Source organism: Pelodiscus sinensis, chromosome 23 (assembly GCF_052426305.1).
Source record: "Pelodiscus sinensis isolate ZL-2025 chromosome 23, ASM5242630v1, whole genome shotgun sequence".
Classification (NCBI taxonomy): domain Eukaryota; kingdom Metazoa; phylum Chordata; order Testudines; family Trionychidae; genus Pelodiscus; species Pelodiscus sinensis.
Genome location: NC_143074.1, coordinates 361,831 through 388,223, shown reverse-complemented (window position 1 = coordinate 388,223; position 26,393 = coordinate 361,831). Strand labels below are relative to the sequence as shown.

Genomic DNA, 26,393 nt, shown 5'->3' with positions numbered 1-26,393 from the left:
CTGAAAAGACAAATCAGCTTCACAAAGTAGTTCATGAAAAGCACAGCCAGGACTGTAGGGATCCAAGTTTGACCTAATGGTTGCTCATTAGGCCCATAAATGTTGCAAAAGAGAATAGATTATGAAGCATCTTATACAACAAAACTTCCTTGTAGTCTGCTGCATTATTGGTTTGAAACTTGATGGTGATAAGTGACTATCTTATCTTCCCATTCTAGTCATGGAAGGCAACTTTTCTTTCCTCTCTGCAGGGTTAGCCAGGTCTTCCTTTATTCTCAATGTGGCTGCTTATACTAGCTTTCAGTCCCTCTGAGGTGAGCCCAGCTGCATTTCTGCCACCTGAAAAGGAAACTCAATGGCTGTGTCTAGACTGGCAAGTTTTTCCGCAAAAGCGATTGCTTTTGCAGAAAAACTTGCCAGCTGTCTACACTAGCCGCTTGAATTTCCGTAAGAACGCTGACAATCTCATGTAAGAAATCAGTGCTTCTTGTGGAAATACTATGCTGCTCCCATTCAGGCAAAAGTCCTTTTGCGCAAAAGGGCCAGTGTAGACAGCTCAGATTTGTTTTGTGCAAAAAAGCCCCAATCGCGAAAATGGCAATCGGGGCTTTTTTGCGTAAAAGCGCGTCTAGATTGGCCACGGATGCTTTTCCGCAAAAAGTGCTTTTGCGGAAAATTGTCCGTACCAATCTAGACGCTCTCTTCCGCAAATGCTTTTAATGGAAAACTTTTCCATTAAAAGCATTTGCGGAAAATCCTGCCAGTGTAGACACAGCCAATCTGTTAATTCTTCTCCATTGTTACGAGGCAAGTTCCTTACCTCTTAGCAGAGAGTGATCTTTTAGGAACTTCCTGAAGTTCTCACCCTCCAAGGTCAGATCAGTGGCATTTTCCCCATCTGAAAGTAGGAGAGGATCCATTCATTTCCACCTGAATGTTAAAAAAATGTCTATTGGGGATCTAGTATTTCTTACCAGTTGATATGCCCAGTTCAGCTCATTGTATTAATTCCTTATAGAACAGAATGGCCCTCTCTCTGGTCTCCTTCCATCTGTGATCTGCTGTAACAATCACTCTCCCCTTCACAAGTAAGGTCAACAGCAGTTCTACCTGAAAGTAAAATCAACACTGCTTGATATGCACATGGCTATCTGGAGTCTAGCATTTCTTACCTCTTGCCAAGCACGGCACTTTCCTTCACGTCTTCCTGGTAGAAAAACCTACAATTAAATGTTAGACAGGATTTGAATTTATTATTACTACTCGTTACCAGCTATGAAGTCATCAATGAAGATGCTTCCTTAGCAGCCAGATTATTAGGCTTTTAGAGACTTTTCAATGCTCACCTACTTGTTATGAAGTTCTACTGCATGACTTTGATTCTTACAAGTATGGCAAGCTACATGGGTTAAAACTTGAAGCACAAAATTAGCTGCTTTTCTTTATCTCGGCTAGAAATAAAAGATGCTTTTCTTCCCTCTGGATTTTACCCTTAAATTCAGCAGCCTATTCTTTCCTTTTCACCTAAATATAGAAATGGAGCCTTTTATTCCTGGCCTTGGGCTATGAGGAGGTAGATTCCTTATCTTGATAGAAATGATCAGTTACACTTGTTTCTTCTTGCCCTTTGATAAGTATGCAACAATGATCTATCCTGCAAAACTAGAATTCAGTGGACAACTCATCTCTGGATATGTAAGAGGACGTTAAAGCACATTTTCGTGCAGTGGTTAGTTTCACTTTTCCTTGAAATAACTTCAGTGCTACTTCTTTGTAGGAATAGCTAATAGTATTATCTGGAAAGGAAAAATGAGCAGATATTATGATCTTAGAATTAGCATCTGCTTTCCTTATGTCTGAACAAGTAGCTATCAGTTTTTGTTGCTTTATTCAGAAAAGCAACTTCTTGTGCTCTTTAGAGAGATGAAGATTTCCATCGGTTACGTTTTTTTCACCTGAAAACATGACCAGAAATATTGACTATTGTGGGAATGTGTAATATATTTCTTACCTCCTGAAAAGGATGGATCAGCCAGATCAGGTAATTCCTTCCGGTAAACTGCAGGCATCTGTCATCCCTGCACCTCAAGATATGACCGGCTGCAAAGATCTATGTTTGACAGAGTGTTTTTGTAAGACAATATATATAAATGATTTGTCATTGGATTAATTTTGTAACAGTGAATAAAATGCATACGATGAATTGGTGTATTTTTTTTCTTGCTGTACAATCAGCTGTATTGTTTAAAATCTAGGTGGTCTAAATTAGTTTCCTTATCCTTGACTAGAACAAGTAGATAATTCTCTAACTTTTCAGCAGCTTTGGTTCTGTACATTGCTTTATTCTTACAAAACTTGCTAGCAGCCTTTGACAGGAAAGGATGGATTCATTTCCTTCACCTGAAAGTACAGTCAGATTGGAGAAGTTCCACTTCATTGCTATGAGAAGGTGAATCCCTTATCTCTTGATAGGAACACTCAGTTTTTCATATTACTGCTTAAGTTGTACAATCCGAGCTTCTGCCAGATACACTGCAATGATCAAACCAGCAGAAATAGGTCATTGCAATGTAATCTGTTGAAAACAGATATCACCTATGGCCATTTGTACCCTCTCCTGTTTGGATCTTACAAATACCTGCATTATTAAGTCCTAGTGGTTACAACTAGCTGCTTTGCTTATATCTTGGCAAAGTCAATTGGGATTCTACCTGCTGCTAAAGAAATCAGCCAAGGTTCTTGCTGCTATCCACTCCTTCGCCCTGGTCCCCATACTCAGAACTCCAGGCAGTAGCCCTGTGCTCTGGACAAAGTCCTGGTGTGAAATGCTGCAGCCTCTGATGACTGACAACAATTGCTGCAGCACTTTTAAGTCATGAAACATTGTGACACATTCTCATTTGGGCAGAGTGAGCAAAGTGACCAGCACCAAATCCCCAAAGGGAGCTGTAAGGGGAGGGGTCTGTCAGGCTCTCAACTATTGAATGTCAAATTATACTTCAGATGTAGCGTCACCAGTTGGGCTCTGTTTCTTCCAGGGCCATGACTGGCTGCTCACCTGTGACTTGGGTGGGACTTGTGCAGCCCTTACTTGTGAAAGCTTCCATCTGGATTTCCTTTGCTGCTTGTCTCTGTTTGTCCAGGGCACTGCCGCTACAGCAGAATGTTCCACTTGCATCACAGTGGGCCAGTTCTGAGCAGCGATGAGTTCCTGCAGCTCCCTCGGAAGCCAGGACTAGCCACACTGACTATCAGTATCATGTGGTACCCTCTTTTCTATGTTATAGCTTGATCGCCACAGCCTGTGCCACCCATCAGGAGTTTCAGGGTTAGCTAGAGACAGGCAGATACCAAAACCATCAGACCACCCTTCCACAGTTGCTGGGAGCTCTAATACAATGACACCTGTTGTTGGCTGTGTGCGCACGCACGCATTATATTGGCCCAGCTCTGCCCAGGAAACCAGCCTAGCAAACCAAACTACCCAAAAAAACTTGCATATGTGGGGAAAGGCCTTTGGCCAGGTCTACTGCTGACAAAGCACTGTACTATCAGCCCCTAGACTTGGCAGGGACACTGATACATGTACACGCGAGACAACGGACCTACTCAGTCAGTAGCAGGGCTCCCCCACTGCCCTTCTGGCAGGCAAAGACGTATCTTCCCTGCCCCCTCTTTTATAGACTGATACAAACAAGGTATGTATCACCCTGTGATGGGTTGGCTCTCAGAAAATCCCCTTGGGATTGTCTTCAGGTGTGCTGATCATGCCACTTGGACCCACTTTCCTGCCCTCTGGGACACCCCACCACCCTGTCCTGCTGGGCCAGAAGTTCTTGTCTCCTCCAGCCAAAGCACAGAGTTAGGGTTACCCTTCCCCACATTCCCGCAGAGCAACACAGATATTGAACCAGTTCAGCACTGGAAGGGCTCAGCTATAAGGACTTAGCTCCCAGGAAACCAACCCCCAAAAGGGACCAAAACAAACCCCAAATAAATCCATCTTACACTGTGTAAAAGCTTTGCACAGAGAAGGCTCATAAGATCAAATCAGCCATCTATCAAACCTAGACATTAATAAAGCATTTGATATGGTCTCGTATTACCTTCTTTATAAATAAGCTAAGGAAATACAACCTAGATGGGGCTACTATAAGGCGGGTGCATAATCGATGGGATAACAGTCTCAGGGTGTATCTTCACAGCAAAGTTATTTTGGAATAATGACCGTTATTCCGAAATAACTATGCGAGTGTCTGTCTACACAGCAATTCCGTTATTTCAAAATAACAGATGGCTTATTCTGACTTCTGTAAACCTCATTCTACAAAGACCACCACCTTATTTCAAAACAGCTATTTTGAAATAAGGCATGTGTAGCACCACCATTTGTTATTTTGAAATTGGCTCTCACAAGGGCCACTGTAAGTGGGCACCTCCTTGGGCTCTAAGACGAGATAGCACATCTACATTAGGGAAGCCTGCCTCGGACTAATTTTGAGGCTTCCCTGGAGTGTAGATGTGCTATTTCAGAATAACTATTCAGGAATAATTTATTCAAAAATGACTGTGCAGTGTAGGCTATCTTCAGAAAGAAGTTATCAATAGTTCAGTGTCATGATGGAAGGGCATAATAAGTGAGGTCAGTAATTTAGATATTGGCATAGAGAGTTCACTTATGTTTGCAGATGATATCAAGCTGGGAGGGGTTGCAAGTGCTTTGGAGGATAGAGTCATAATTCAAAATAATCTGAACCAACTGAAGAAAGGGTCTGAGGTAAACAGGATGACATTTAATAGAACAAATGCAAAGTATCATAGCATAGTACTCCACTTAGGAAGGAACAATCAGAATGGGAAGTGACTATCTAGGAAGGAATACTGCAGAAAGATCTAGGAGTCATAGTGGATCACAAGCTAAATGAGTCAAAAGCATAATACTATGGGGAGGGGGGAAAGGAGTGTGATGAGCAAGACATAAGTCATTCTTCCACTCTATGCTGCACTGATTAGGCCTCAAAGGGAGTATTGCATCCAATTCCAGGCACCACATTTCATGATAGATGTGAAGAGATTGGAGAAGGTCCAAACGATTCAAGATCTAGAAAACATAACCTACAAGAGAAGATTGAAAGAACCAGGTTTGTTTAATTTGGAAAAGGGAAGACTGAGGGGGGACAGGATAACAGTTTTCAAGTACTTAAAAGGACGTTACATGAAGGAAGGAAGAGAAATTGTTCCCTTGGGGCTTAAATTGCAGCAAGGGAGATTTAGGTTGGACATTAGGAAAAACATTCTACCTGTCAGGGTGGTTAAACACTGAAATAAATTGCCTAGGAAAGATGTGGAATCCCTGTCACTGGATTCAGAGCAGGTTGGATAGACATCTCTCAGGGATTATCTAGAACTGGGGTGGGCAAAAGCCTCTCAGCAGGGCAGTTCCAGGCCCTGCCTCCTAACGTGTTGCCTAGCAGTCATGGGGACTGCATGAGCCCTTTAAACAGAAGCCATTAAAAGGGCTTGCAAGTCCCAGCTCCCTGGCAACACGCAAGTAGTGCCAGGAGCTGAGAGCCCTTTTAACGGCTTCTATTTAAAGGGCTCAAGCCTACTGGACAGCTATGTTGCCTGGCAGCCACCCTACAGGAGCAAACCCTTTAAACAGAAGCAACTGAAAGGGCTTACAGCCCCATGCTAGCTGTTTGCCTGGGAGCCAGGAAATGTGTAAGCCCTTTCAACTGCTTCCTTTTAAACGACTCATGCCTTCCTCGTGACTATCAGGCAAAAGCCTTAGGGAAGGCACACGCCCTTTAAATAGAAGCAGTAGAAACAGCTCTAGTGTCTGCTGCTCCCAGGCAACGCACTAGCAGCAAGGCTGAGAGCAGTGAAACCTTTAAATAGCAGGAAATGTAAGTGCTCACAGCACCTGTCCCCTGTGAATGTGATGCCTGGGAGCTGCAGGTGAGGCACGAGCCCTTTCAACTGCTGCTATTTAAATAAATGTCCCTTCTACCTGAGACTCTGCCCCTTCCAGCTGCACTTGTTCAAAAATTATTGCCCACCCCCGGTCTAGATGGTGTTTGGTCCTGCTGTGAGGGCAAGGGATTGGACTGGACCTCTGAAGAACCCTTCCATTTCCAGTATTCTAGGATTCTATGTCTAGAAAACGGTAGTACCCCTCCTATCCAGCACAGTGGTACTTAACCATAAATCTAATCCTTCCAATCTTAGTCATGGGTAATTGCATCAAAGCAGCTGTGAACATCTAAGAATTACTTACTCACCAAGGAGTCAGGGAGAAATGGTGCTTTCGTAGCATACTGGTATATCTGGCACTATGTTATTCTATGTCAAATACCACTGTATATAAAAAAATTCTTTACAATCTCAGAAGCTATTTAGTAAAGGATCAGATTAGAATTCTAGTCAATCTTGTAAATTCTATACAACCTTTACTATGTCAGTATGTATCTTCAAATAAAAGCAACTGATCAACTGCTGGTTACTAGATGCTCCTTACAGCCAAGGACTGGCCAACAAGGAGATAGCACATCAACTGGACTTTGAGACGGATGTCAAATAGCTACACTCAGGGCCTTGGATTCAAGTCCCAGCTCTCCTAGAGTTCATGCATGACCTTGGGAAGCCACTTACTGAATCTCAACACCTTCTTCTGCCTCCCTCAAAGGCAGGGGGTCTAAAACTCCTGGTCCACAAGCCAGTCACAGTGATTGTCAAAGCAGGGGGCTGTTCCATTACCTGTCCCCAAGCCCTGCCTCTCCCCCACCATGGAACCTGGTTCCCCAAGAACATAGATCACTGGAGACATGTGGGGAAGCAGTGCACACAGGTGGGGACACTCACTCCACTTTACCCATACTCCCACCACCCACAGGGAATATAAGGAGGTGTGACTGTTGCCACCATATGGCTCCAAGCCCCCATAGTGATCCTCAAAAGTGTGCTCAGGGGGATGGGGTACCATGGTGGGGAAGAGGGCAGGGTGATAGCAGAAAGGGGCAGGGCTTGGGGGCTGGTAAAAGACAGGACTCAGGCCTGACTGCCAATTGCTCCAGACACCTCTGATCAAAGACATGCTGAGAAGAAATCAGGGCAAAAGGAGCCCTGCAAATAAAATGGTTGCACTGTATTCCCAATGGGCTCCAAGAAGCAACAGAGAGAACGAAGAGCAAGGTTACTGCAGAGTCCTACCAAGGAACATGAAAGGGATTTTGAAGACTTTAGAGATTTCCCACATGCTTTTGAAGATTAGTTGGCATAAGCCCAAGTTTTTTGTACAGCTGGTTTCCGCACAACCCACGGTTGTATTTGTGGAGCCTGACGTACAGCATCATTTTAGCTAAGAGGAAGCCTGCAATATGAACCAGAATACAGGCTAGAGCTGCCAGCCAATTAGTTCTGCCTCCAGGCCAGCACGTTTGCAAGTCTTACTTCCAGAAGCACCATTCAGAAAGCCTGAAGGCAAGTGTTCCATTTCAGCATTCCCTTGGAGGTGAGAAATATGCCAAGTGCATCAGCAAGTCTCTCTCTTGCAGCATAACACAAAGGCTCTATGATGCAAGTCTGGCCTTCCCCAGGCCCCACACTAATTTACCTGGAGCTGTGGCCCCAGCAAGCTCAGGATATTTGCTCCATTCTGGTTAAAAGAAGTTTGTCCAGTTCCACTGGGTTTGACTAGCTTGGTACAAAATGTTGGGCAGAAGTACTTAATTTCTGGTTCAGTCTGTCACCAACTGCGTGAAGACCTCACTCTTTCAGCCCACACTCAACACCCTGACTTGTTTCAGATGATTCAAGGCTGCTGTTCCAGTCCATACAGATCATCCCACTTTCTTCACTTCTGGCAACATCTGACTCTTCCTGTATTCTCTCTGGCTTTTGAGCTTCAGTGACAGCTGCTATTTGCCATTACATGTAGTCCCATGGCACTAAACAGGTGCTGGGTGGGGAGCGATCATCAATGAACAGACCCTAGAAATGACCACACCAGCCAACAGAAGGGTAACAAACTTTATTATACAGCTCTTTCAAACAGGCTGGCAGGAACAAAGCAAAGTCATTCCAATATAGTGCCCAATACCAGCCCTTTTAAATATGGACTCTGACCAACCCCCACCTCTCCTAAACTCTCACAACCCACCCTCCCCTAAAATTGTTCCAATTAAACCATCCAACATCAGACCAACCCAGATGTCTTATTAGCTGGTTCAGAACACCAAGACATTTTTCTGGCAAAATTAGATGCAATATTTATTGGGTTTATTTCCTCAAACTCCAGAAAGGAGACAGGGAAAAACAAAAAAAACAAAAAAAAAAAATCAGGAAAATCACTTAAGATTTGCCTTTTTACAGCAGGCAGAAATTCTGCAGGTTCCTCCCTCCCCCCCACAAGTCTGAAACCCTCTTGTTCATGGCAATATGAAGAGAGATTCTGGTGGTTAAAGAGTACCAGCCAGATGAGATCAGTCTGAACAAACTGATTTCGAGGCTTTGTTTTCATTTCCCTTTGGGGCCAGTCTCAAGTGGTTTTCCAATATCTCTTCCACGTAGCTTAAGGCCTGGAACGAGACACAAAGGAGACAACTTTCAGTAGTTTGACTTTTAGTCCTCCCTACATACTTGTCACCCTGAATCCTCAAACAGCCCAACAAACAAATTAAGGTGATTGTAGTGGGCTAGAGGGAGAGAAGACACCCACTACATGACAGAAGTAGTAAATGAGAGGAGGAAAAATGGAAGATTTATTTAAGAAAGGCCAGGCTTTATACATAATTGAAAAGCAACTGAACGAGGTAATTGGTAAAACTGATCCTTGCCCAGGTAGCTTATAGGCCATTAGCCGAGTCACTGCCCTAAAAATAACACTTGGGGCGAGGGAGCGAGGGAAGAGAGGTCAGTTGTCCTAGATGCATTTCTCTTTTAACTAAGCATCACTGCAACAGGCATTTCAGATGCTATTAGCATCAGATGTCATAGGTGTGGCAGGGTCAGTCCCACTCCTGGGTCCCAGGCCCCTGTTCCGCCCACTATCCCACAGTCTAGGGGCCATGGTACAAGTCCCACTTGCCTTTTCTCAGCATTTGGCCTTCTGTCCCTTGGCAAAATAAAGGGGTGTTGGGGGCCAACGTCCCTGGCCAGTCAGGGCTGAGTAAATAGTCTTCTTCAGTCACCAGCTGAAGTTTCTGGCCACCTGGGGGGAAGGGAGCCTACACACACTCCCTGTCGTAGCCCCTCACCTCCCTGTGCAGCCTTTGGCAGTGTTGATGATATTCTGCTCAGCTCCTCTGATTCTCCTCATCAAGTGTTAGTTCCTCTCCACCTCCACTCTCAACTCGTTCTCCACTCTTTTTCCCTCTCTGACACTGGGAAGCTTTTTAAAGAAGTCCAGTGGCAGTTTGAAGTCAGCTCACGTGGCCCTTAATTGATTTACAGCTGCTCTGCCTCAGCTACACCTAATTAATTAGGGCTGTTGCTCCCCCCCCCCCAGCTGCCTTTCTCCCCTTCTATCAAGCCCTTTAACCTGTCCTGTCACATAGGCCATTACAAATATCTAGAAATGAAGGCTTTGTATAACTAGAGAGTTGAGCACTCATCCTACTGGCCAATGGCACAATGTATTCACGTAACCTTTGTCTTCTTGCAAAGTACCTGACTGATTTACATAAGGCCTTCAGGTGTCTGTCTTGTACTGCTTTTTTGGATGGCAGAGCAAATCCCAGACACTGAACCAATGTGAGGTTTCAATCCCTGCAGAGGGCTGAAAACGTCTGAGTTCCAGCTTCTGAATTAGCAGAAACAGTCTTAATATTAAGAAGTAATGTGTCACCCATAGGCTAAGCCATAAGACAGCACTGACATCAAATTTTCATGTACCCTACTGGCGAAGCAACACATGCTGTTGCATTTGAGAACATGGGGTGCAATGGAAAGGATTTGCATGTCAATATTCGTCGACAGCAACATCCCTCTCTCCCCAACTGAAGAGGGTTTAGATAGCTACTGTGCATCTGACACTCACCAATGGCTCTCTCGATCTTGCCCAGAACCTGGTTGTTGGGGATTGCCCTTCCACATTCATAGTCAGCAATAACTTGTGGTTTTTCATTGATTTTCTAAAAAGAAGATGTGCTTTAAACATATCAGTTCAACAAACAGTAAACTTTCAGAAACCCAAACCTCAGACATCCCATATGTATCTTCTCAGAAATATATAAGGCTTTCAAAAGTTTCCTCTGTCTGGATGCTACCATGCCAATAATAGCTGTACTGTAAAAACATCTTCCTCGCTTAGAAATCTCTCTCAAAAAAATAGTGGAGAGCATCTGTAAACTGCAGTGTGGCAGACACTTCTGTTTGAAAGCTCAAAGGCAGATAAGGTGTTGAAAACCTACATCAGCAGTTACTATGCCAGAGCTAAGCCAGTTAGACAGGAAGCCTTTTTAACCTCATCTTACAAAATAGCTCACAATTCTCGAAGAGACTGATCACAGGTTCCAGACAGATGTCCCTGGTCCAACACACAAGCTGCTAGTTAACAAGCACACTGAAAAGTTTGGAGGTGTTATATTGACCCTTGATGATACAGCCTTCTGACCAGTGGATAGTCAGGTGAACTTGACCCCACTTACAACCCAGCTCCCTCACATGCATCCAGCCTGGCTGAGGAAAAGCAAGAGTAGAGACCAAATGATACTCATAAGCACTTACTGTGGCCAAGTCCTTTTGTGTCAGGCCCTTGCTCTGTCTGCCCTGCTGGATTACTTTGCCCACCTCAAGGGGGACTCTGTCATGGTGCAGCTCCTCTGTTTCCCGATCCAGCTTGGCTGTGTTCTTTGTGATAGAATGCTGTTTGTTTTGGCCTGCTGCCCCTAGCATGTAGAACAAAATCAAAAGGAGGCATAAGTCAGAACTGTACTAAGACAAATAAGTTTATAGTTTTCAGTATTCACTGCCCATCCAATTCATCATTAGCTTTAGCCAGGTCCCTGTATTCTCCATGGGTGAAGATGTTACCCTAGAGTCACTCTTCAGAACAAAAGCTTTTATTTTAAAAGTGTAGCTCTGATGACTGCAAAGAAAACCTTCCAAACAAAACTCAAGTGTAACTGAGGCAACACTGTCTGCCGAGGGATGTAAAATCCCATTTAATCAGTTACCAGTTAACCACTTAAATGAGGATGGGCAGGGGAGTGGCCTGGCTAGAGCAGTCCCCTCCTCCTCCCCCCCCCGCGCTGAGGTGTCCCTGCTGGTATCACACTGGGCCGGGCCTGCGCTGGATGGGGGCTGCTCTGGCTCCCCGAAGATTAACCATAACCAGGAAGCATCACCCAGTAACCTGTTAACCATTCACATCCCTACTATAGACTGCCTGAAATAAGATTGATAAAGTTAATTCACTCTTCTTAGGTATTAATTGGTTTCACTCTGAAACCTAACAACAAATCTAAACTATACTGCTGGCTATTTTACCAGAAATAGTTAATATTTTATCCTCCAATTTCCTACCCCAGATGCCAAGTACTCCAAGCTCCCATACCATAACCTGTATGACGGAACTGTGCACTGCTGAGGCATATTGAAAACTGAGAATTTAGGGCCAGAATCAAATGTAACACTACCCAAACACAAAGACTACTGGATTATTGGTTTTCATATTTCAGTTTAAAATAATAAGTTGACTTTGAACTGATATAGAACTTCCAATCTCTGTGTGACGTAGTGGGGGTACTTGCTGGGCTGTGGTGACCTCTGCTGTCTGGAGCAAGACCCATCAGGGAAAACCTTATTATGCAAAGGTACTATACCGGTTGAACCAGCCTACCCCCCATGGGGAGAAACAAAGGGAGGTGGATGCTGCCCTGGCTGGGGGCAGGGCTGGGAGAGGTAGAGTCAGTTCCTGTCTGGAAAGCAGGGGAGAAGGAGCTGGGGAGGGGGGCTGGGACTCCCCTATCTCAAGGGGAGCACTGAGGCCTCTTAGCCCCAGTTCCTGTAACCAGATTACATCTGTGCTATGCTGTATCCTGGAGGAGCAATAAACCACCCTCAATTCCACTGGCTGGTGGAGTCTGTTTGTGCCATTTCGGGGTGCAGGAGACGGGGGACCCCCAACGCGCCGTCTCACTCTGACAATTTAATTCTAGTTTACTGGGAAGTATGAAGTTACTCAAAATGTACATGGACCGAGAAAACTCAGTCACTTGAGGGAAGATAATTAAATAGACAAATACTCTCACAATTCATATTATGTGAGTGTACACACATAAAATCACTGCATAATCAAAGCAAGCTAATTCCAGCCAAACCTTAACCTATACTCATGAAAGCTGAACAACTACATTAGACTGCAGATATTTCCAACACCGACTTTCTGTAGAAACCATGTTTATTTGTTGAGGATTTCAGGAATTTCTAGGGTTGTCAGACGGATGATTAAGGCTAGTTTCCAAATATGCATAATTACCTGCCTCTTGTTCATGAATTTACCAACCAAATGGCACATGATGCGTAAGGGTATTCCAAACATTAATCTTTCCCTGAACAGTTCACTTCAGTGGTTAAAAACCACAAAAGCATTTCATACCAACACTCCTTGATAGCCATGTGTTAATTTCAAAGGTAACCTGAAAATTATTGAAAAACTGGGCATATATGCTTTTTGATTGTGATGTATAGACTCAGGCTTTAAGGTCAGATGGGACCACCATGATCATCTAGTCCAGGGATTCTCAATCTTTTTCATTCGGAGGCATCCCCAAAATACTACAAAAGCACCACAGCTCACCTGTGGCACAACAGCTGTTTTTCTGCATATCCAGTAAATTAAAACCAGGGTCAGTGGTAGAGGGTACCATGCAGGGCAATTGCCCAGGGCACCACATGACAAAGGGCCCCATGAAGCTAAGTTGCTTGGGCATTGGCTTTTGCCCTTGTTTTCAACAGGCAGCTTGCAAAGCACCTTCCCCCCTCACCTCAGGCTCATAGCTGTTCAAAAACCACATGGCTCCTGAAGCCAGTAGGGGTTGGGGGCAGGTAGGCAGTCTGCTTGAGAAGGCTGCTGGCTGGGAGTCAAGCAAGTAAGTGTCCCAGACAGGCCTGTTTCTGACACTCCAACCCTCTGCCCCAGGTCACAACCCAAATCCCTCCACCCCCTCCTGCACTCCAGTCTTCTGCCACAAGTTACAACCCAAACCTCTGCACCTTAGTCCCCTAACCCAGGTCACATCTGCCTCTTTTACCCAGACTCCCTCCCAGACCCCACACCCTCTCCTGCACCCCAATCCCTTACTGCAAGCTCCCTTCTGCACCCAATCTCCATCCTAGAACCTACACCTCCTTCATTGATGTGAAAGAGTAAGGCCTTTGAATACTTTCCAAGTTCTTGGAGTGTCTCCCTCCCCCCCCCCCCCATAAAAAAAATTATTGCCCATCCCTGCTCTAATGCCAGCTCTGCTTTTTGGTTTATTTCAGCAACTCCCTGAAACCTGCTAACAGCTCTCTAGGAAGTCCTGGATCCCTGATTGAGCGCCACTCATCTAATCTGACTCCACCTGCATGTTTGCAGAACCACAGAACCTCTCCCACTCCCTCCTTAAAATGGTTAGGAATTTGGCTGTGTTACTGAAGTCATCAAATCATAGCTTAAAAATCAAGTTTGAGACCCTGAGTATGTTGGCAAATCCTACTGAGAAAGCACTCTCAGTAGTACCTCAGAACCCTCCCCAGCTAGTGACCCATTTCCAGCCATTAAGGGGTTTTGCTACCAGCAGCTGTTGAAGGGCCATATGCCATTGCAGGCAGTCCCATCATACCATCCTCTCCAACAACTTTTCAAACTCAAGCTCAAAGCCAGTTAGGATTTGTGTGTCCACTGTTGTGCTTGGAAGGCTGTGCCAGAACTTCACTCCTCTGATGGTTAGAAACCTTTGCCTAATTTCAAGCCTAAACGTGTTGATGGGAATTTATATTCTTTTGTTCTGCTCACATTGGTACTAATGTAAGTAAATCCTTCCCCTCCCTAGTATTTATCCCTCTGATGTATTTATACCTTTTGGTTAGGCTAAATAAGTCAAGCTCTGAGCCTCCTTTCATAAGGTAGATTTTCCATTCTTTGGATCATCCTGGCAGTCCTCCTCTGCACTTGAATTGAATTCAACTTTCTAAAACATGGGGGACCAGAAATGCACACAGTACCATAGATGATGTCTCAACAGGGCTTTGTGTATAATGGTACTTACACTTCCCTTTCTCTACTGGAAATATCCAACCAATGCATCTTAGGATTGCATTAGCCCTCTTCACAGCTGTATCAGTGGCAGATCAGAGTCATCCTGTGATCAGCCAATACACCCAGGTCTTCCTTCTCCTGTCACTTCCAAATGATAAATCTTCATCTTATAGTAAATATTTTTGCTGTTAGTCCCTAAATGCATGACCCTGCACTTTGCATTATTAGATTTTTAATACTCCAGTTTACAAGGCCATCCAGATCTTTACATACGATATTCTGGTCCTCCTCTGTATTGGCCATGCCTCCTAACTTTGTGTCATCTGCAATTTTTATTAGCATGCTCCCACTTTTATGCCAAGATATAAAGGAGAACTAAAAGGTCTTGATGGGTTTTTTTTAAGAAGGAATCTACGTCAACTGCAGATTTCCTGGTTTCACTGAAGGATCCATTGTAGGTCTCATGAGAATATGGTATTAATTCCCTCTGAATAATCCAAGGAGTGTAGTGCTGACTAAAAGATATTCCTTTCCCCAAATGTTAATCACTACCGATAATTCAGCATTAGCAACAAACAAAACAAATCCAGAATGTTTTAAACAGTGTGAATAAAAATCCCTTCCCTCTAAGTTTTCACTCTTGTGGCTCGTAGGAGGTCGTCAGTTCATTAGATTTCCAGTTACAGACTCTCAAAAATCAAGATCTCCTACAGCAAAGATGGCCAACCCGTCACAGACGAAGAGCCAAAATAGTGATGGATACAGCGCAAAGAGCCGAGGGAAAAAAATTGAGGAAAAAAAAGTTGGCTGCCGTGTTAATGGAAAGCTAAGATACAGTTCATTTGTATGAACTATTTTCTTTCAAATTCTGATTAGATAACACAATTAAAAAAATTCAAATATTTATCTATATACAGTAAACTTCCAATAATCCGGCACCTTTAGGACCCAGGGGGTGCCGGATTATCAGATATGCCGGACTATCAGAAAGGGGGGCTATGAGGGGCCTGGAGTGAGGTGGGAGGGGATGCCACCTCAGACCCCTCATAGCCCCCCCTTACGATAGTCCGGCTCTGCCCCTGGCGTCCCTGATTCAGCCGCTGCTGGTCAGTTTCAGCAGCAGCTGAATCGGGGATGCCTGCAATAGAGCAGCTGGGGTGCTGCCGGGTTGGTCTCACAGCGCCGAGGGGCGGCGCTACAGCACCAACCCGGCAGGACCCCAGCTGCTCTGCCCCAGGCGTCCAGATTCAGCCTGCTGCTGAAACTGACCAGCAGCGTCAGTTTCAGCAGTGGCTGAAGACGCCTGGGGTAAAGCAGCTGGGGTGCTGCCGGGTTGGTCCCGTAGCGCCACCCCTCGGCGCTGCAGAACCAACCCGGCAGCACCCCAGCTGCTCTGCCCCGGGGTCCCCAAGTCAGCCGCTGCTGAAACAGATCAGCGGCTGATTCCAGGAAGCCCGAGGCAGAGCTGCTCTACACCCGGGCATCCTGGAATCAGCCGCTGATCTGTTTCAGCAGCGGCTGAATTGGGGACCCCTGGGGCAGAGCAGCTGGGGTCCTGCCGGGTTGGTCCCGCAGCGCCATCCTTTGGCCCTGCAGAACCAACCTGGCAGCACTCTAGCTGCTCTGCCCCAAGCGTCCCCAAGAGCAGCTGGGGTGCTGCCGGGTTGGTCCCACAGCCCCGAGACCAACCCGGCAGCACCCCAGCTGCTCTGCTCCCGGCTTCCCCGATTCAGCTGCTGGTCAGTTTCAGCAGCAGCTGAATGGGGGAAGCCTGTCCGGCTGCCCCAGCACTTCCGGGTTCCTGATGGTGCCAGACCATCAGGAGTCCCGGAGCATTGGATGCCGGACTAATGGAGTTTTACTGTACATGCCTACAACTTTTGACAAAAGCAAATTTAATACTTTGTAAACTCAAAACAAAATCCAAACACAAAAAAAAGTTGTTTGAAAGTGTTTTAATGCTAATATTTGCATTCTAGCTATATAGTTTCTCAATCTCAGATTGAATTTATTACATCTTTCTTGGATGTTTTTAGGTTATACAGTGGTTTGATTTCATTTAATGCACTAACAATATAAGCAACAAGCCCTGGTTATATTACTAATGCACAGCATTGTGTGTGTTGAACAGGAGTGCCTGAGTTGTGAAAAAAGTGTCTCTCTGGAGTCTGGATCTCTACTATAGCATGGCCAAGAAATGTGCACCTTGACAAAAAGTAACTGGCTACACTTGAATCCCCCTTACTGCTTTATTTCCACTTTAACTTATATTTGCTTTTTAAGTCTCAGCTTGACAAAGCCCTGGCTGGGTTGATTTAGTTGGGATTGGTCCTGCCTAGAGCAGGGGGCTGGACTTGATGACCTTCTGAGGTCTTTTCCAGCTCAATGGTTCTATGATTCTTAGTCTGACCTGATAATTACATATAGCTAACTTTATTAGAAGAGAATACTTTACTAAGCTAGAGGTGAGTTTATTCTTTCAATATTACGTTATTACAATCAACATCTTAAAAGGAAATGCGCAATTTAAAAATCAGCATTCACTATTCCTAACTTCTTCCTATTCTTTTCTTAAGCTTGCCCCATTATCCTTAACTATTGCAGCACATATAATATGTAGTGTCATAATCCAACCTGAGATCTCTGCAAAAACCAGGACTGTTCAAGTTAAAATGTTTTAAATATTTGTTATTTTCTTTAAAGTTTTATGGTGAAATCCACCAAAAAATATAGACAAAACAGTACCATTACACTGTCCATTGTAAATACATATTTACACTCTTTAAAGCCTGCCTTATGTAAATGTTTAAGCACTTTAAATACGCAGGCTCTTAACATGGTATGCTGTAAGAGTCCCAACATCTGAAACAATTTAATAATTTCAAACTAGTACAGTAGCTGTTTTTTGTATTTTGAAAGTTTATGGAAATATGTATGATTTTTAGCTTCAATACACAAAGCTGTTACAAAACATTACTGCTGTGGTTAAAGGTTCTGTATCTCAGCCACTAGATCCTAGGATCTAGCTTTTAGGCGTAGATATTTTGCTTCAGACTGCTTTTAGACTGAAGAATCTTAGCTCCAATGATATTTTTGGTGCAGTTTCTCAAAAAAGGGCTTTATCTATTTTTAGAGTTTTGTAAATGCAAATAAAAAGATAATACATAAATGAATATGAAAAGCAAGTATATTTTTTAAAAAGATACAGAACCAGATTCTCATTTGCACCAAGTGCTTTCTATACAATTAAACAAACAGAAAGGGGCTTTGATTTAGGAGTGAATGATGTTTATGCCCATTGCAAGGGCCCACTCTACACAGTGCAAGGAGCACAAAAGCCAAGAGTGCTTCAGGATTACAATAGTGATAGAAATGTAGCCGTGTTAGTCTGGGGTAGTTGAAGCAAAATGCAGGACAATGTAGCACTTTAAAGACTAACAAGATGGTTTATTAGATGATGAGCTTTCGTGGGCCAGACCCACTTCCTCAGATCAAATAGTGGAAGAAAGTAGTCACAACCATATATACCAAAGGATACAATTTAAAAAAAATGAACAAATATGAAAAGGACAAATCACAATGTGATTTGTCCTTTTCATATTTGTTCATTTTTTTAAATTGTATCCTTTGGTATATATGGTTGTGACTACTTTCTTCCACTATTTGATCTGAGGAAGTGGGTCTGGCCCACGAAAGCTCATCATCTAATAAACCATCTTGTTAGTCTTTAAAGTGCTACATTGTCCTGCATTTTGCTTCAGGATTACAAGGAAGTTAAAGGAAAACATGAAACCCACATTCCCTTCTCCACTCCCCAGAAAGAAACACCTACATTTCTTGGAGGTCTCTACATCTTCTCCTCTTCTCTGCGCTGCCAAGATTGCCTAGAAATAAGAAATTTAATTTTATCAAGATTAGTTCCATTAACCACCTAAGGCACAGACCATTATTTAAACACTTTAACAGAGAATGATTTATCATCCACAAAATAGCCAAGCTGCTAGCAAAAATATCCTCCTTGAGTATGTATCCAGGCAACCTGTAATAATGCTGTTAGCAAAGGGGAGAGAAAGTAGCAGCCTGCTTTGGCAGTTGGACAGGAGATTTATTAGTTTTGAGAAGTACATTGGAAGAACCCTCCATATTAACAGACAATTTGGATATTGTAGAGGAAAAAAGAATTACGTTGGGTGGATTTTAATCATCTTTCACCAAGTCTGAGAAAGAAACACTACCCTATAGCTCCTATTATTGAGAAAGCAATATAAAAATGGGCTAGGATAGTGTCAAATTACAATGTAGACACACAACTAAAGCCCAAGGTTCAACGCTGGCTCAAGTCTAATGCACCTTCCATCTACATACAAATCATGCAAACCCAGGGCAGGGGTGCCATTTCACGGAGGGAGGAGGGGCGTAAGGAGATGGGAGAGCAGCAACTTTACCCATGATTCAAGAACAACTGACAACTCTAGGTACAGTACTCAGCTATCTGCAAAACCCTAATTTTTGTAAAGAAAAAATACAAACCCCAATTAAAGCCATATTTTAAGTTTATATGTAAATTTAGAACAATGAAGAGACAATACAAGAAACCCAAAGTCTTGAGGTATCAGGTCTGCAGCCACACACAGATATCAGAACGTAAGTTTGATAATATCTCTACTACCTACTAAAGGTAGTGTATAAAGTAACAGACTTGGAGCACCATTTATTTTCATACAAATATGTTAGATATTTCTAAATAGAATTTTTAGTTATAAGTGAGCTTCAGCTGAACAGTGTCTATATGCAGTTTTTTAAACTGGCACTGCTATGGTGAGTACAAGTTACATTTACATTCTCGAAAAAGATAACATTTGACTATGTCCCTTTCAATAATGATTGACAAAATTCAATATGGTAATAAAAGTAATAATAATTACTCCAGCCAGGACAGGTCTGGCATTTTAGGGCTCACTACTCAAAGAATTAAATGTAGGCATAAGAAAGAAATAAAGCTATGAAATGGACAGACAAGTCAAAACACTAAAATAATAGCACTGTAATTCTTTAAAAACAAACAAACACACACAACTTTGAAAGAAAAAAAAAGTTAGAGAATACATGTACACTGCATCTTTCAACATACAGTACCAGGATATACCACCACCCCACTAGCGTCTGAGGGAGAGGGGGAGTGCTGGGGGCATGCATACGGAAGACTGAGTATGCCAGCACACTGCCTCTAACCGAAGCACTTGCTCAGTACAGCGGCAGCTGAAGCACCCACTCCAAGAGCTAGATGCAGCAGGCTCTCTCTTCTTCCACCCCAGCTCAGCAAGACCAGATGAGGAGAGGGTGGGAAGGAACTCTCCCAAATCAGTCTCCATCCTGATGAGCAAGTTGGGAGGTATCATGATATGAAACTTTGGGGGAGGGTAGGTGCCAAACCCAGGGCTCCAATGGTCTAAGGCTGAGTTGAACCAGGGTTAAATCCCTATTACTCTTTACAGTGCACACATGCCCAACTAGAAGTGTTCCACCATCTCACAGGATTTATTTGTCCCCTGGAGAGTCAAATTTACTGGGCAATCATGTTTTCCCACATTGTACCACAAGCAGAGGGCTAGGAGTTGACACATTTTAAGGTACCGTTAGGATGTCTGGACCAGGTGATTGGACTTGGGCTCACATAATGCAGTGTAGATTCCGAAGCCCCAGGCTGAGACCCAGTGTTTGTTAATTCCTGAACTGGGATTATAAGTAAGCATAGATGCTAAAGCCCTAAATTAACAAATCCAGAGTCTGCTAACTCAAAGTTGTACTAAAATTGGGCTTACATTGCACTGCAGAGGCACACTCAAAGTGCATAAATCTGAAGACGCAGGTTCAGAATACATTTGGCTGCCCACTGTGGGGCTCCCAAAACAGCCAGCCAGCCGCCTCCTTAGGCCGACCAGAGCAGCAGTGCCCAAACCACTGGGCTGTGTCTAGACTGGCAAGTTTTTCCGCAAAATCATCTGCTTTTGCGGAAAAACTTGCCAGCTGTCTACCCTGGCCGCTTGAATTTCTGCAAAAGTACTGACGATGTCATGTAAGATTGTCAGTGCTTTTGCGGAAATACTATGCTGCTCCCGTTCGGGCAAAAGTCTTTTTCCGAAAAACTTTTGCACAAAAGGGCCAGTGTAGACAGCAGAGATTTGTTTTCTGCAAAAAAGCCCCAATCGCGAAAATGGCGATTGGGGCTTTTTTGCAGAAAAGCACGTCTAGATTGGCCATGGATGCTTTTCCACAAAAAGTGCTTTTGCGGAAAAGCGTCCTGCCAATCTAGACACGCTTTTCCAAAAATGCTTTTAACGGAAAACTTTTCCGTTAAAAGCGTTTCCGGAAAATCATGCCAGTGTAGACGTAGCCCTGGAGCGGAGTCCCCGGGTGGTTTCAGCCCTATTAGGGTTGGAAGAACAGCAGCTGTCTGCCCCGCCACAGAAGCGGTGGGGCTGGAGCTGCTGCAAGTGCCAGCAGCTCTGAACGTCCCCCATCCTGTCCCCAAGTTTATTTTTAATAAAAGTAAGGGACAGGTCAGAGGCTTCCATGAACTGCTCTTTATTGCCCATGATCTGTCCAGGACTTTTAATAAAAATACCTTGTCAGATGTTACACTAAGGTGTCAAAGTAACCATCTATAATCTTGTCAGAAAAAAACTGCTTCAAGTCAGAAATGCTCTTTTATGACTTCCCAGGGTTGGATAAAAAATGGTTCCCATACCTAGCTACTTATCCACTTGCTCTGCTAAAATAGTTAGACTACAGCTGGTTATTTTTAAAGTAGCTATAAACAAAATGCAGCACTGTTAGCATCAACACTAGCTCAAAATAAGAACAAGTTAGTGTCTCACAAGTACTTATTTCCATTGATACCAAAACTACATGCTCCAGATTCACCCTGGAACTTTCAGTTACCTAGGAACAGATAGATTATAGGCAAAAGTCACAGAGCTTGGCATTTGGTTGCTGTACCACAAAGGGCAAAAGCATTAAGAGATGATTATAAAAGAGCTAAAAGACAGTTATCATACAGGGTGTTTTTTTTTTAAAAAACAACTGGACGTGGATGGACTGTTATCAGGTAGGAATCTGGTGCTCATTTTTACTGCCGCCTATCAGTAGTTGCACAAAACAGCTGCACAGCTGCGTTTTCAGGCAATGAACCCACATGCAAAGTAAGTAAGATGCACCCCGGCAGTTCGCAACTTCTGTGTTTCTAAAGCTACTGTCCAGTCACAAAAACCCTCAGAGCGAACAACAGGGGAACTGCAAATCAAATATGCGCGAAAGGCTCGGGCTGGGGCAAGACTCACGCTACAGGAGTTTACACTGTTCGGGCTCCGCCCCGTTATGTTGCATCAGCCAGCTTCTTCCGCCCCAGCCCGGAGCGTTCTCCCCCGCACAGTAAGGGGCCGGCCTCGGGCAGCCCGGAGCGTTCCCCCCGCACAGTAAGGGGCCGGCCCCGGGCAGCCCGGAGCGTTCCCCCCCCGCACAGTAAGGGGCCGGCCCCGGGCAGCCCGGAGCGTTCCCCCCGCACAGTAAGGGGCCGGCCCCGGGCAGCCCGGAGCGTTCCCCCCCCCGCACAGTAAGGGGCCGGCCCCGGGCAGCCCGGAGCGTTCCCCCCCCCGCACAGTAAGGGGCCGGCCCCGGGCAGCCCGGAGCGTTCCCCCCCCCGCACAGTAAGGGGCCGGCCCCGGGCAGCCCGGAGCGTTCCCCCCGCACAGTAAGGGGCCGGCCCCGGGCAGCCCGGAGCGTTCCCCCCGCACAGTAAGGGGCCGGCCCCGGGCAGCCCGGAGCGTTCCCCCCGCACAGTAAGGGGCCGGCCCCGGGCAGCCCGGAGCGTTCCCCCCGCACAGTAAGGGGCCGGCCTCGGGCAGCCCGGAGCGTTCCGCCGCACAGTAAGGGGCCGGCCTCGGGCAGCCCGGAGCGTTCCGCCCGCACAGTAAGGGGCCGGCCCCGGGCAGCCCGGAGCGTTCCCCCCGCACAGTAAGGGGCCGGCCTCGGGCAGCCCGGAGCGTTCCCCCCCCCGCACAGTAAGGGGCCGGCCTCGGGCAGCCCGGAGCGTTCCCCCCCCCGCACAGTAAGGGGCCGGCCTCGGGCAGCCCGGAGCGTTCCCCCCCGCACAGTAAGGGGCCGGCCCCGGGCAGCCCGGAGCGTTCCGCCCCCCGCACAGTAAGGGGCCGGCCCCGGGCAGCCCGGAGCGTTCCCCCCCCCGCACAGTAAGGGACCGGCCCCGGGCAGCCCGGAGCGTTCCGCCCCCCGCACAGTAAGGGGCCGGCCTCGGGCAGCCCGGAGCGTTCCCCCCCCCCCCCCGCACAGTAAGGGGCCGGCCTCGGGCAGCCCGGAGCGTTCCCCCCCCCGCACAGTAAGGGGCCGGCCTCGGGCAGCCCGGAGCGTTCCCCCCCGCACAGTAAGGGGCCGGCCTCGGGCAGCCCGGAGCGTTCCCCCCCGCACAGTAAGGGGCCGGCCTCGGGCAGCCCGGAGCGTTCCCCCCGCACAGTAAGGGGCCGGCCTCGGGCAGCCCGGAGCGTTCCCCCCCCCCCCGCACAGTAAGGGGCCGGCCTCGGGCAGCCCGGAGCGTTCCCCCCGCACAGTAAGGGGCCGGCCTCGGGCAGCCCGGAGCGTTCCCCCCCCCCCCGCACAGTAAGGGGCCGGCCTCGGGCAGCCCGGAGCGTTCCCCCCGCACAGTAAGGGGCCGGCCTCAGGCAGCCCCAGGCGGAAGGGGCAGGCCGGGGAGCGCACGGTGCGTCGCCCAGTCGCTGCTTTCCGGGCAGGCCCCCGCCAGCGCCGCCGCCCCGCAGACACCCGGCCGTTTAACCCCCGCGCGGCCGGCAACGGAACACGTCGCGCTGGGGCGGGGCGCCGCCGCCAGGGGGGAGGGGGGAGGGGCTCGGTAACGGCTGGCCCGGCCCGCTGACCTGCTTGGACTTAGCCTGAGCCGCGCTCGGCCCCTTCTTACGCAGCACCGTGACCGTGTCCCAATCGCTCTCCGCCATGGCACCGACCTGCTCCGCCCTCAGCTCAGCCTCCGCCTGCGCGGACCCTCCCCGCTGCTCATAGGGCGCCCTGCCTGCCACTCCTCGAGTACGCTGGCACTGATTGGATGAGAGCGGGGCTCCGCAACGCTTGATACGCTCTGTGCGCTGATTGGTTCTCGCGTCAAACAGGCAGTTCATTGGCCGAGCCGGACCTCAGTGGGAAGGTGGGATGTATAGTCTTAATAGCCTTCGGCGTAAACTGGGCCTGTCAGTGGTGGCCAGCGCCGCCCATGGGAGGGGCGGGGCAGAACCGAGTGCTCTGTTGGGTCGCGCAGCTGCCTGCTTGGGGGCGATTTCTACCAGAAGAGCTGCACTAGCCTAAAGCTCTCTGTCTCCGGTGCCCAGTACCACTTATCAGTGCTTTGCACCGCTTTACTAGTGCAAGGCTCCCTGACGCTGGTACCCAGCACCATTGTACCAGTGAAAAGCACCACTGTATTAAAGCATGCCTCTCTGACACCAGTGCCAATCGCTGCTACACCAGAGTAATTGGCAGTATGCTGGGCAGGGGTTAGAGCACCACTAGACCCATAAGCTGCATCTAGACTGGCAAGTTTTTCCGCAAAAGTGGCCACTTTTGTGCAAAAACTTGCCAGCTGTCTACACTGGCCACTTGATTTTGCGCAAAAGCATTGACGTTCTACTGTCTGAAATCAGTGCTTCTTGTGCAAATGCTTTGACGTTCCCGTTCGGGCAAAAGCCCTTTTCCGGAAATTTTTTTGCACAAGAGGGCCAGTGTTGACAGCTAAAAACTGTTTTGCGCAAAAAAGCCCCGATGGCGAAAATGGCGATCGAGGCTTTCTTATGCAAAACCGCGTCTAGATTGGCATGGACGCTTTTCCACAAAAAGTGCTTTTGCGGAAAAGCGTCCGTGCCAATCTAGACGCTTTTTTCCGCAAATGCTTTTAAAGGAAAAACTTTTCCGTTAAAAGCATTTGCAGAAAATCATGCCAATCATAGTGATGTAGTTAAAAGTCTGATTTTCTAGTATAGAGCATCCCAGAGCAGCAGATCCTCAGCTGCTGTAAATACCTTAGAGACATCGATTCAATGGTGCTCTGACACTTTACACCAGCTGGGATCAGTGCTGTGATGTTTGGAAGTAGAATGAATAATCCTCAGGAGGTGACATAATCAGTGTTATTAAAACAGCATTTTTCTCCCCAGGATCAAACCTGGTTGCTCAGGATCAAACTTGGTATTGCCGGCGCTGAATGTATGAGCCCAGACAGAGCAGGCTCATCAATTGCTAGCTGAGCTAGCTGCCACTAGAGGGCCACACAAGCAGGCATGGCTTCTACTGTAGCCTGATGACTGCAATGCTCTGGTTAGGACTGTGGCAGAAATGTAGCCGTGTTAGTTTGGTGCAGCTGAAACAAAAAACAGGACTATGTAGCACTTTAAAGACTAACAAGATGGTTTAATAGGTGATGAGCTTTCGTGGGCCAGACCCACTTCCTCAGAACAAATAGTGGAAGAAAATTGTCACAACCATATATACCAAAGGATACAATTAAAAAAAAATGAACCCATATGAAAAGGACAAATCAAATTGGGTCTCGCCCAAGAAAGCTCATCACCTATTAAACCATCTTGTTAGTCTTTAAAGTGCTACACAGTCCTGTTTTCTGGTTAGGACTAGCAGACTTACTGGCATTGCTAGGATCCTTCAGGGCAGGGAGCTGGAGGTGTAGGAGGCATGGTTGCAGGTTGAGGAGGGGCTCAGGCCTTGGGTTGCTAGATGGTTTAACCAAAAATACCAAACACTCCCCTAAAAAAAACACTGGGAAAAAATTCTGTTGAGGAAAAAAAAGGGGGAGACCAAAGTTGTTGAGACCTGAGATTCCCAGTTAAAAGGACCCCGAGAAAAAATAAAATAAAAAACCCAGCAGGGCCCCTTTAAGAAATATTTTTGAGGCTTTTTGGCCCTAACAGGCTGCCAGCGGCCACCCGCCATCTTGCCTCCCTACGCTGGGCCAGATTTGCTGTAAAATCATCTGCCTAGGACTTGAGAATGGGCCCCCCAGCAGTGCTTTCCCACAGTGGGGTCATTCCAGCCAGTGTGGGATGATAGAAGCAAGGACTAAACTCCCTGGGTGCATCTAGACTGGCAAGATTTTGTGCAAAAGCAAATGCTTTTGCGCAAAAATTTGCCAGCTGTCTACACTGGCTGCTTGAATTTGTGCAAGAGCACTGACATTGTAATGTACAAAATCAGTGCTTCTTGCGCAAATACTTTCCCGCTCCCGCTCGGGAAAAAGCCCTCTTGCGCAAAAATACTTGCTCAAGAGGGCCAGTGTAGAGAGGGAAGAATTGCGCAAAAAAGTCCCGATGGCTAAAATGGTGATCGGGGCTTTCTTGCACAAATCGCGTCTAGACTGGCCACGGATGCTTTTGCGCAAAAGCAAATCTTTTGTGCAAAGGCACTTGCCAATCTAGACACGCTTTTGCAGAAATACTTTTAAAAGTATTTCTAGAAAATCATGCCAGTCTAGACGCAGCCCCTGGAAAGAGGGCAGTCGGGCTACCTCACACCCTAATGGTGCAGAGAGTCCTGAAGACCTCAGCTTTGTGGCACTGAGACATGGCATCCTTGGCTGCAATGAAGAGAACCAAGAGCCCCTGGCACTGTGCAAAAATAACTTAGATTTGCTAAAACAAAAGGAAAAACTATGTAGCACTTTAAAGACTAACAAGATGGTTTAATAGGTGATGAAATCTCGTTCCATGGAGTAACGGTAGTTCAGAATAGGAAGCCTAATCCGAACTAATCCGAACTACCTAGTTCGTGCCGCGTGTAGCCGCGGGCACGGAGTCCGAACTAGCGGACATTTAAAAATGGCGGCGCCCGGCAATATGCAAATGAAGCCTGGGAAATTAAAATCCCGGGCTTCATTTGCAACTCCGGTTGCCTACATTAACCACCCTAGTTTGACATACCCTGAGTGATTAGAGAGGCAGAATAGAATGATCTGCTTTGAAATGTATGCCTGTCTTTGTAAAAGTCACATGTTTTCTGGCCTGACCTTCAGCAAAGCCAAATCCCCCCTGTGAAAGCACCTCTGGGTAGCTATTGCTAGCCTGGA

General features: G+C 46.5%; 1 protein-coding gene across 2 annotated transcripts; it reads right to left on the bottom strand.

Annotated features, from left to right (window-relative positions):
- Nucleotides 1–4,773: 4,773 nt before the first annotated feature.
- EDF1 (endothelial differentiation related factor 1) lies at nucleotides 4,774–23,341 on the bottom strand. Of its 2 annotated transcripts, none has more exons than XM_025190523.3 (5): nucleotides 23,188–23,341; nucleotides 18,075–18,126; nucleotides 10,726–10,886; nucleotides 10,037–10,130; nucleotides 4,774–5,115 (listed from the first exon to the last, which is right to left on the bottom strand). In XM_025190523.3, the coding sequence occupies exons 1-5, from the start codon at nucleotides 23,263–23,265 to the stop codon at nucleotides 5,102–5,104; spliced, it is 399 nt and encodes a 132-aa protein (XP_025046308.1). In that variant the 5' UTR covers nucleotides 23,266–23,341; the 3' UTR covers nucleotides 4,774–5,101. The 2 variants fall into 2 exon arrangements, with proteins under 2 accessions (XP_025046308.1, XP_006134815.1); XM_006134753.5 differs by lacking the exon at nucleotides 4,774–5,115 and adding an exon at nucleotides 8,015–8,576 and having other exon boundaries at nucleotides 23,188–23,340.
- Nucleotides 23,342–26,393: the final 3,052 nt, after the last annotated feature.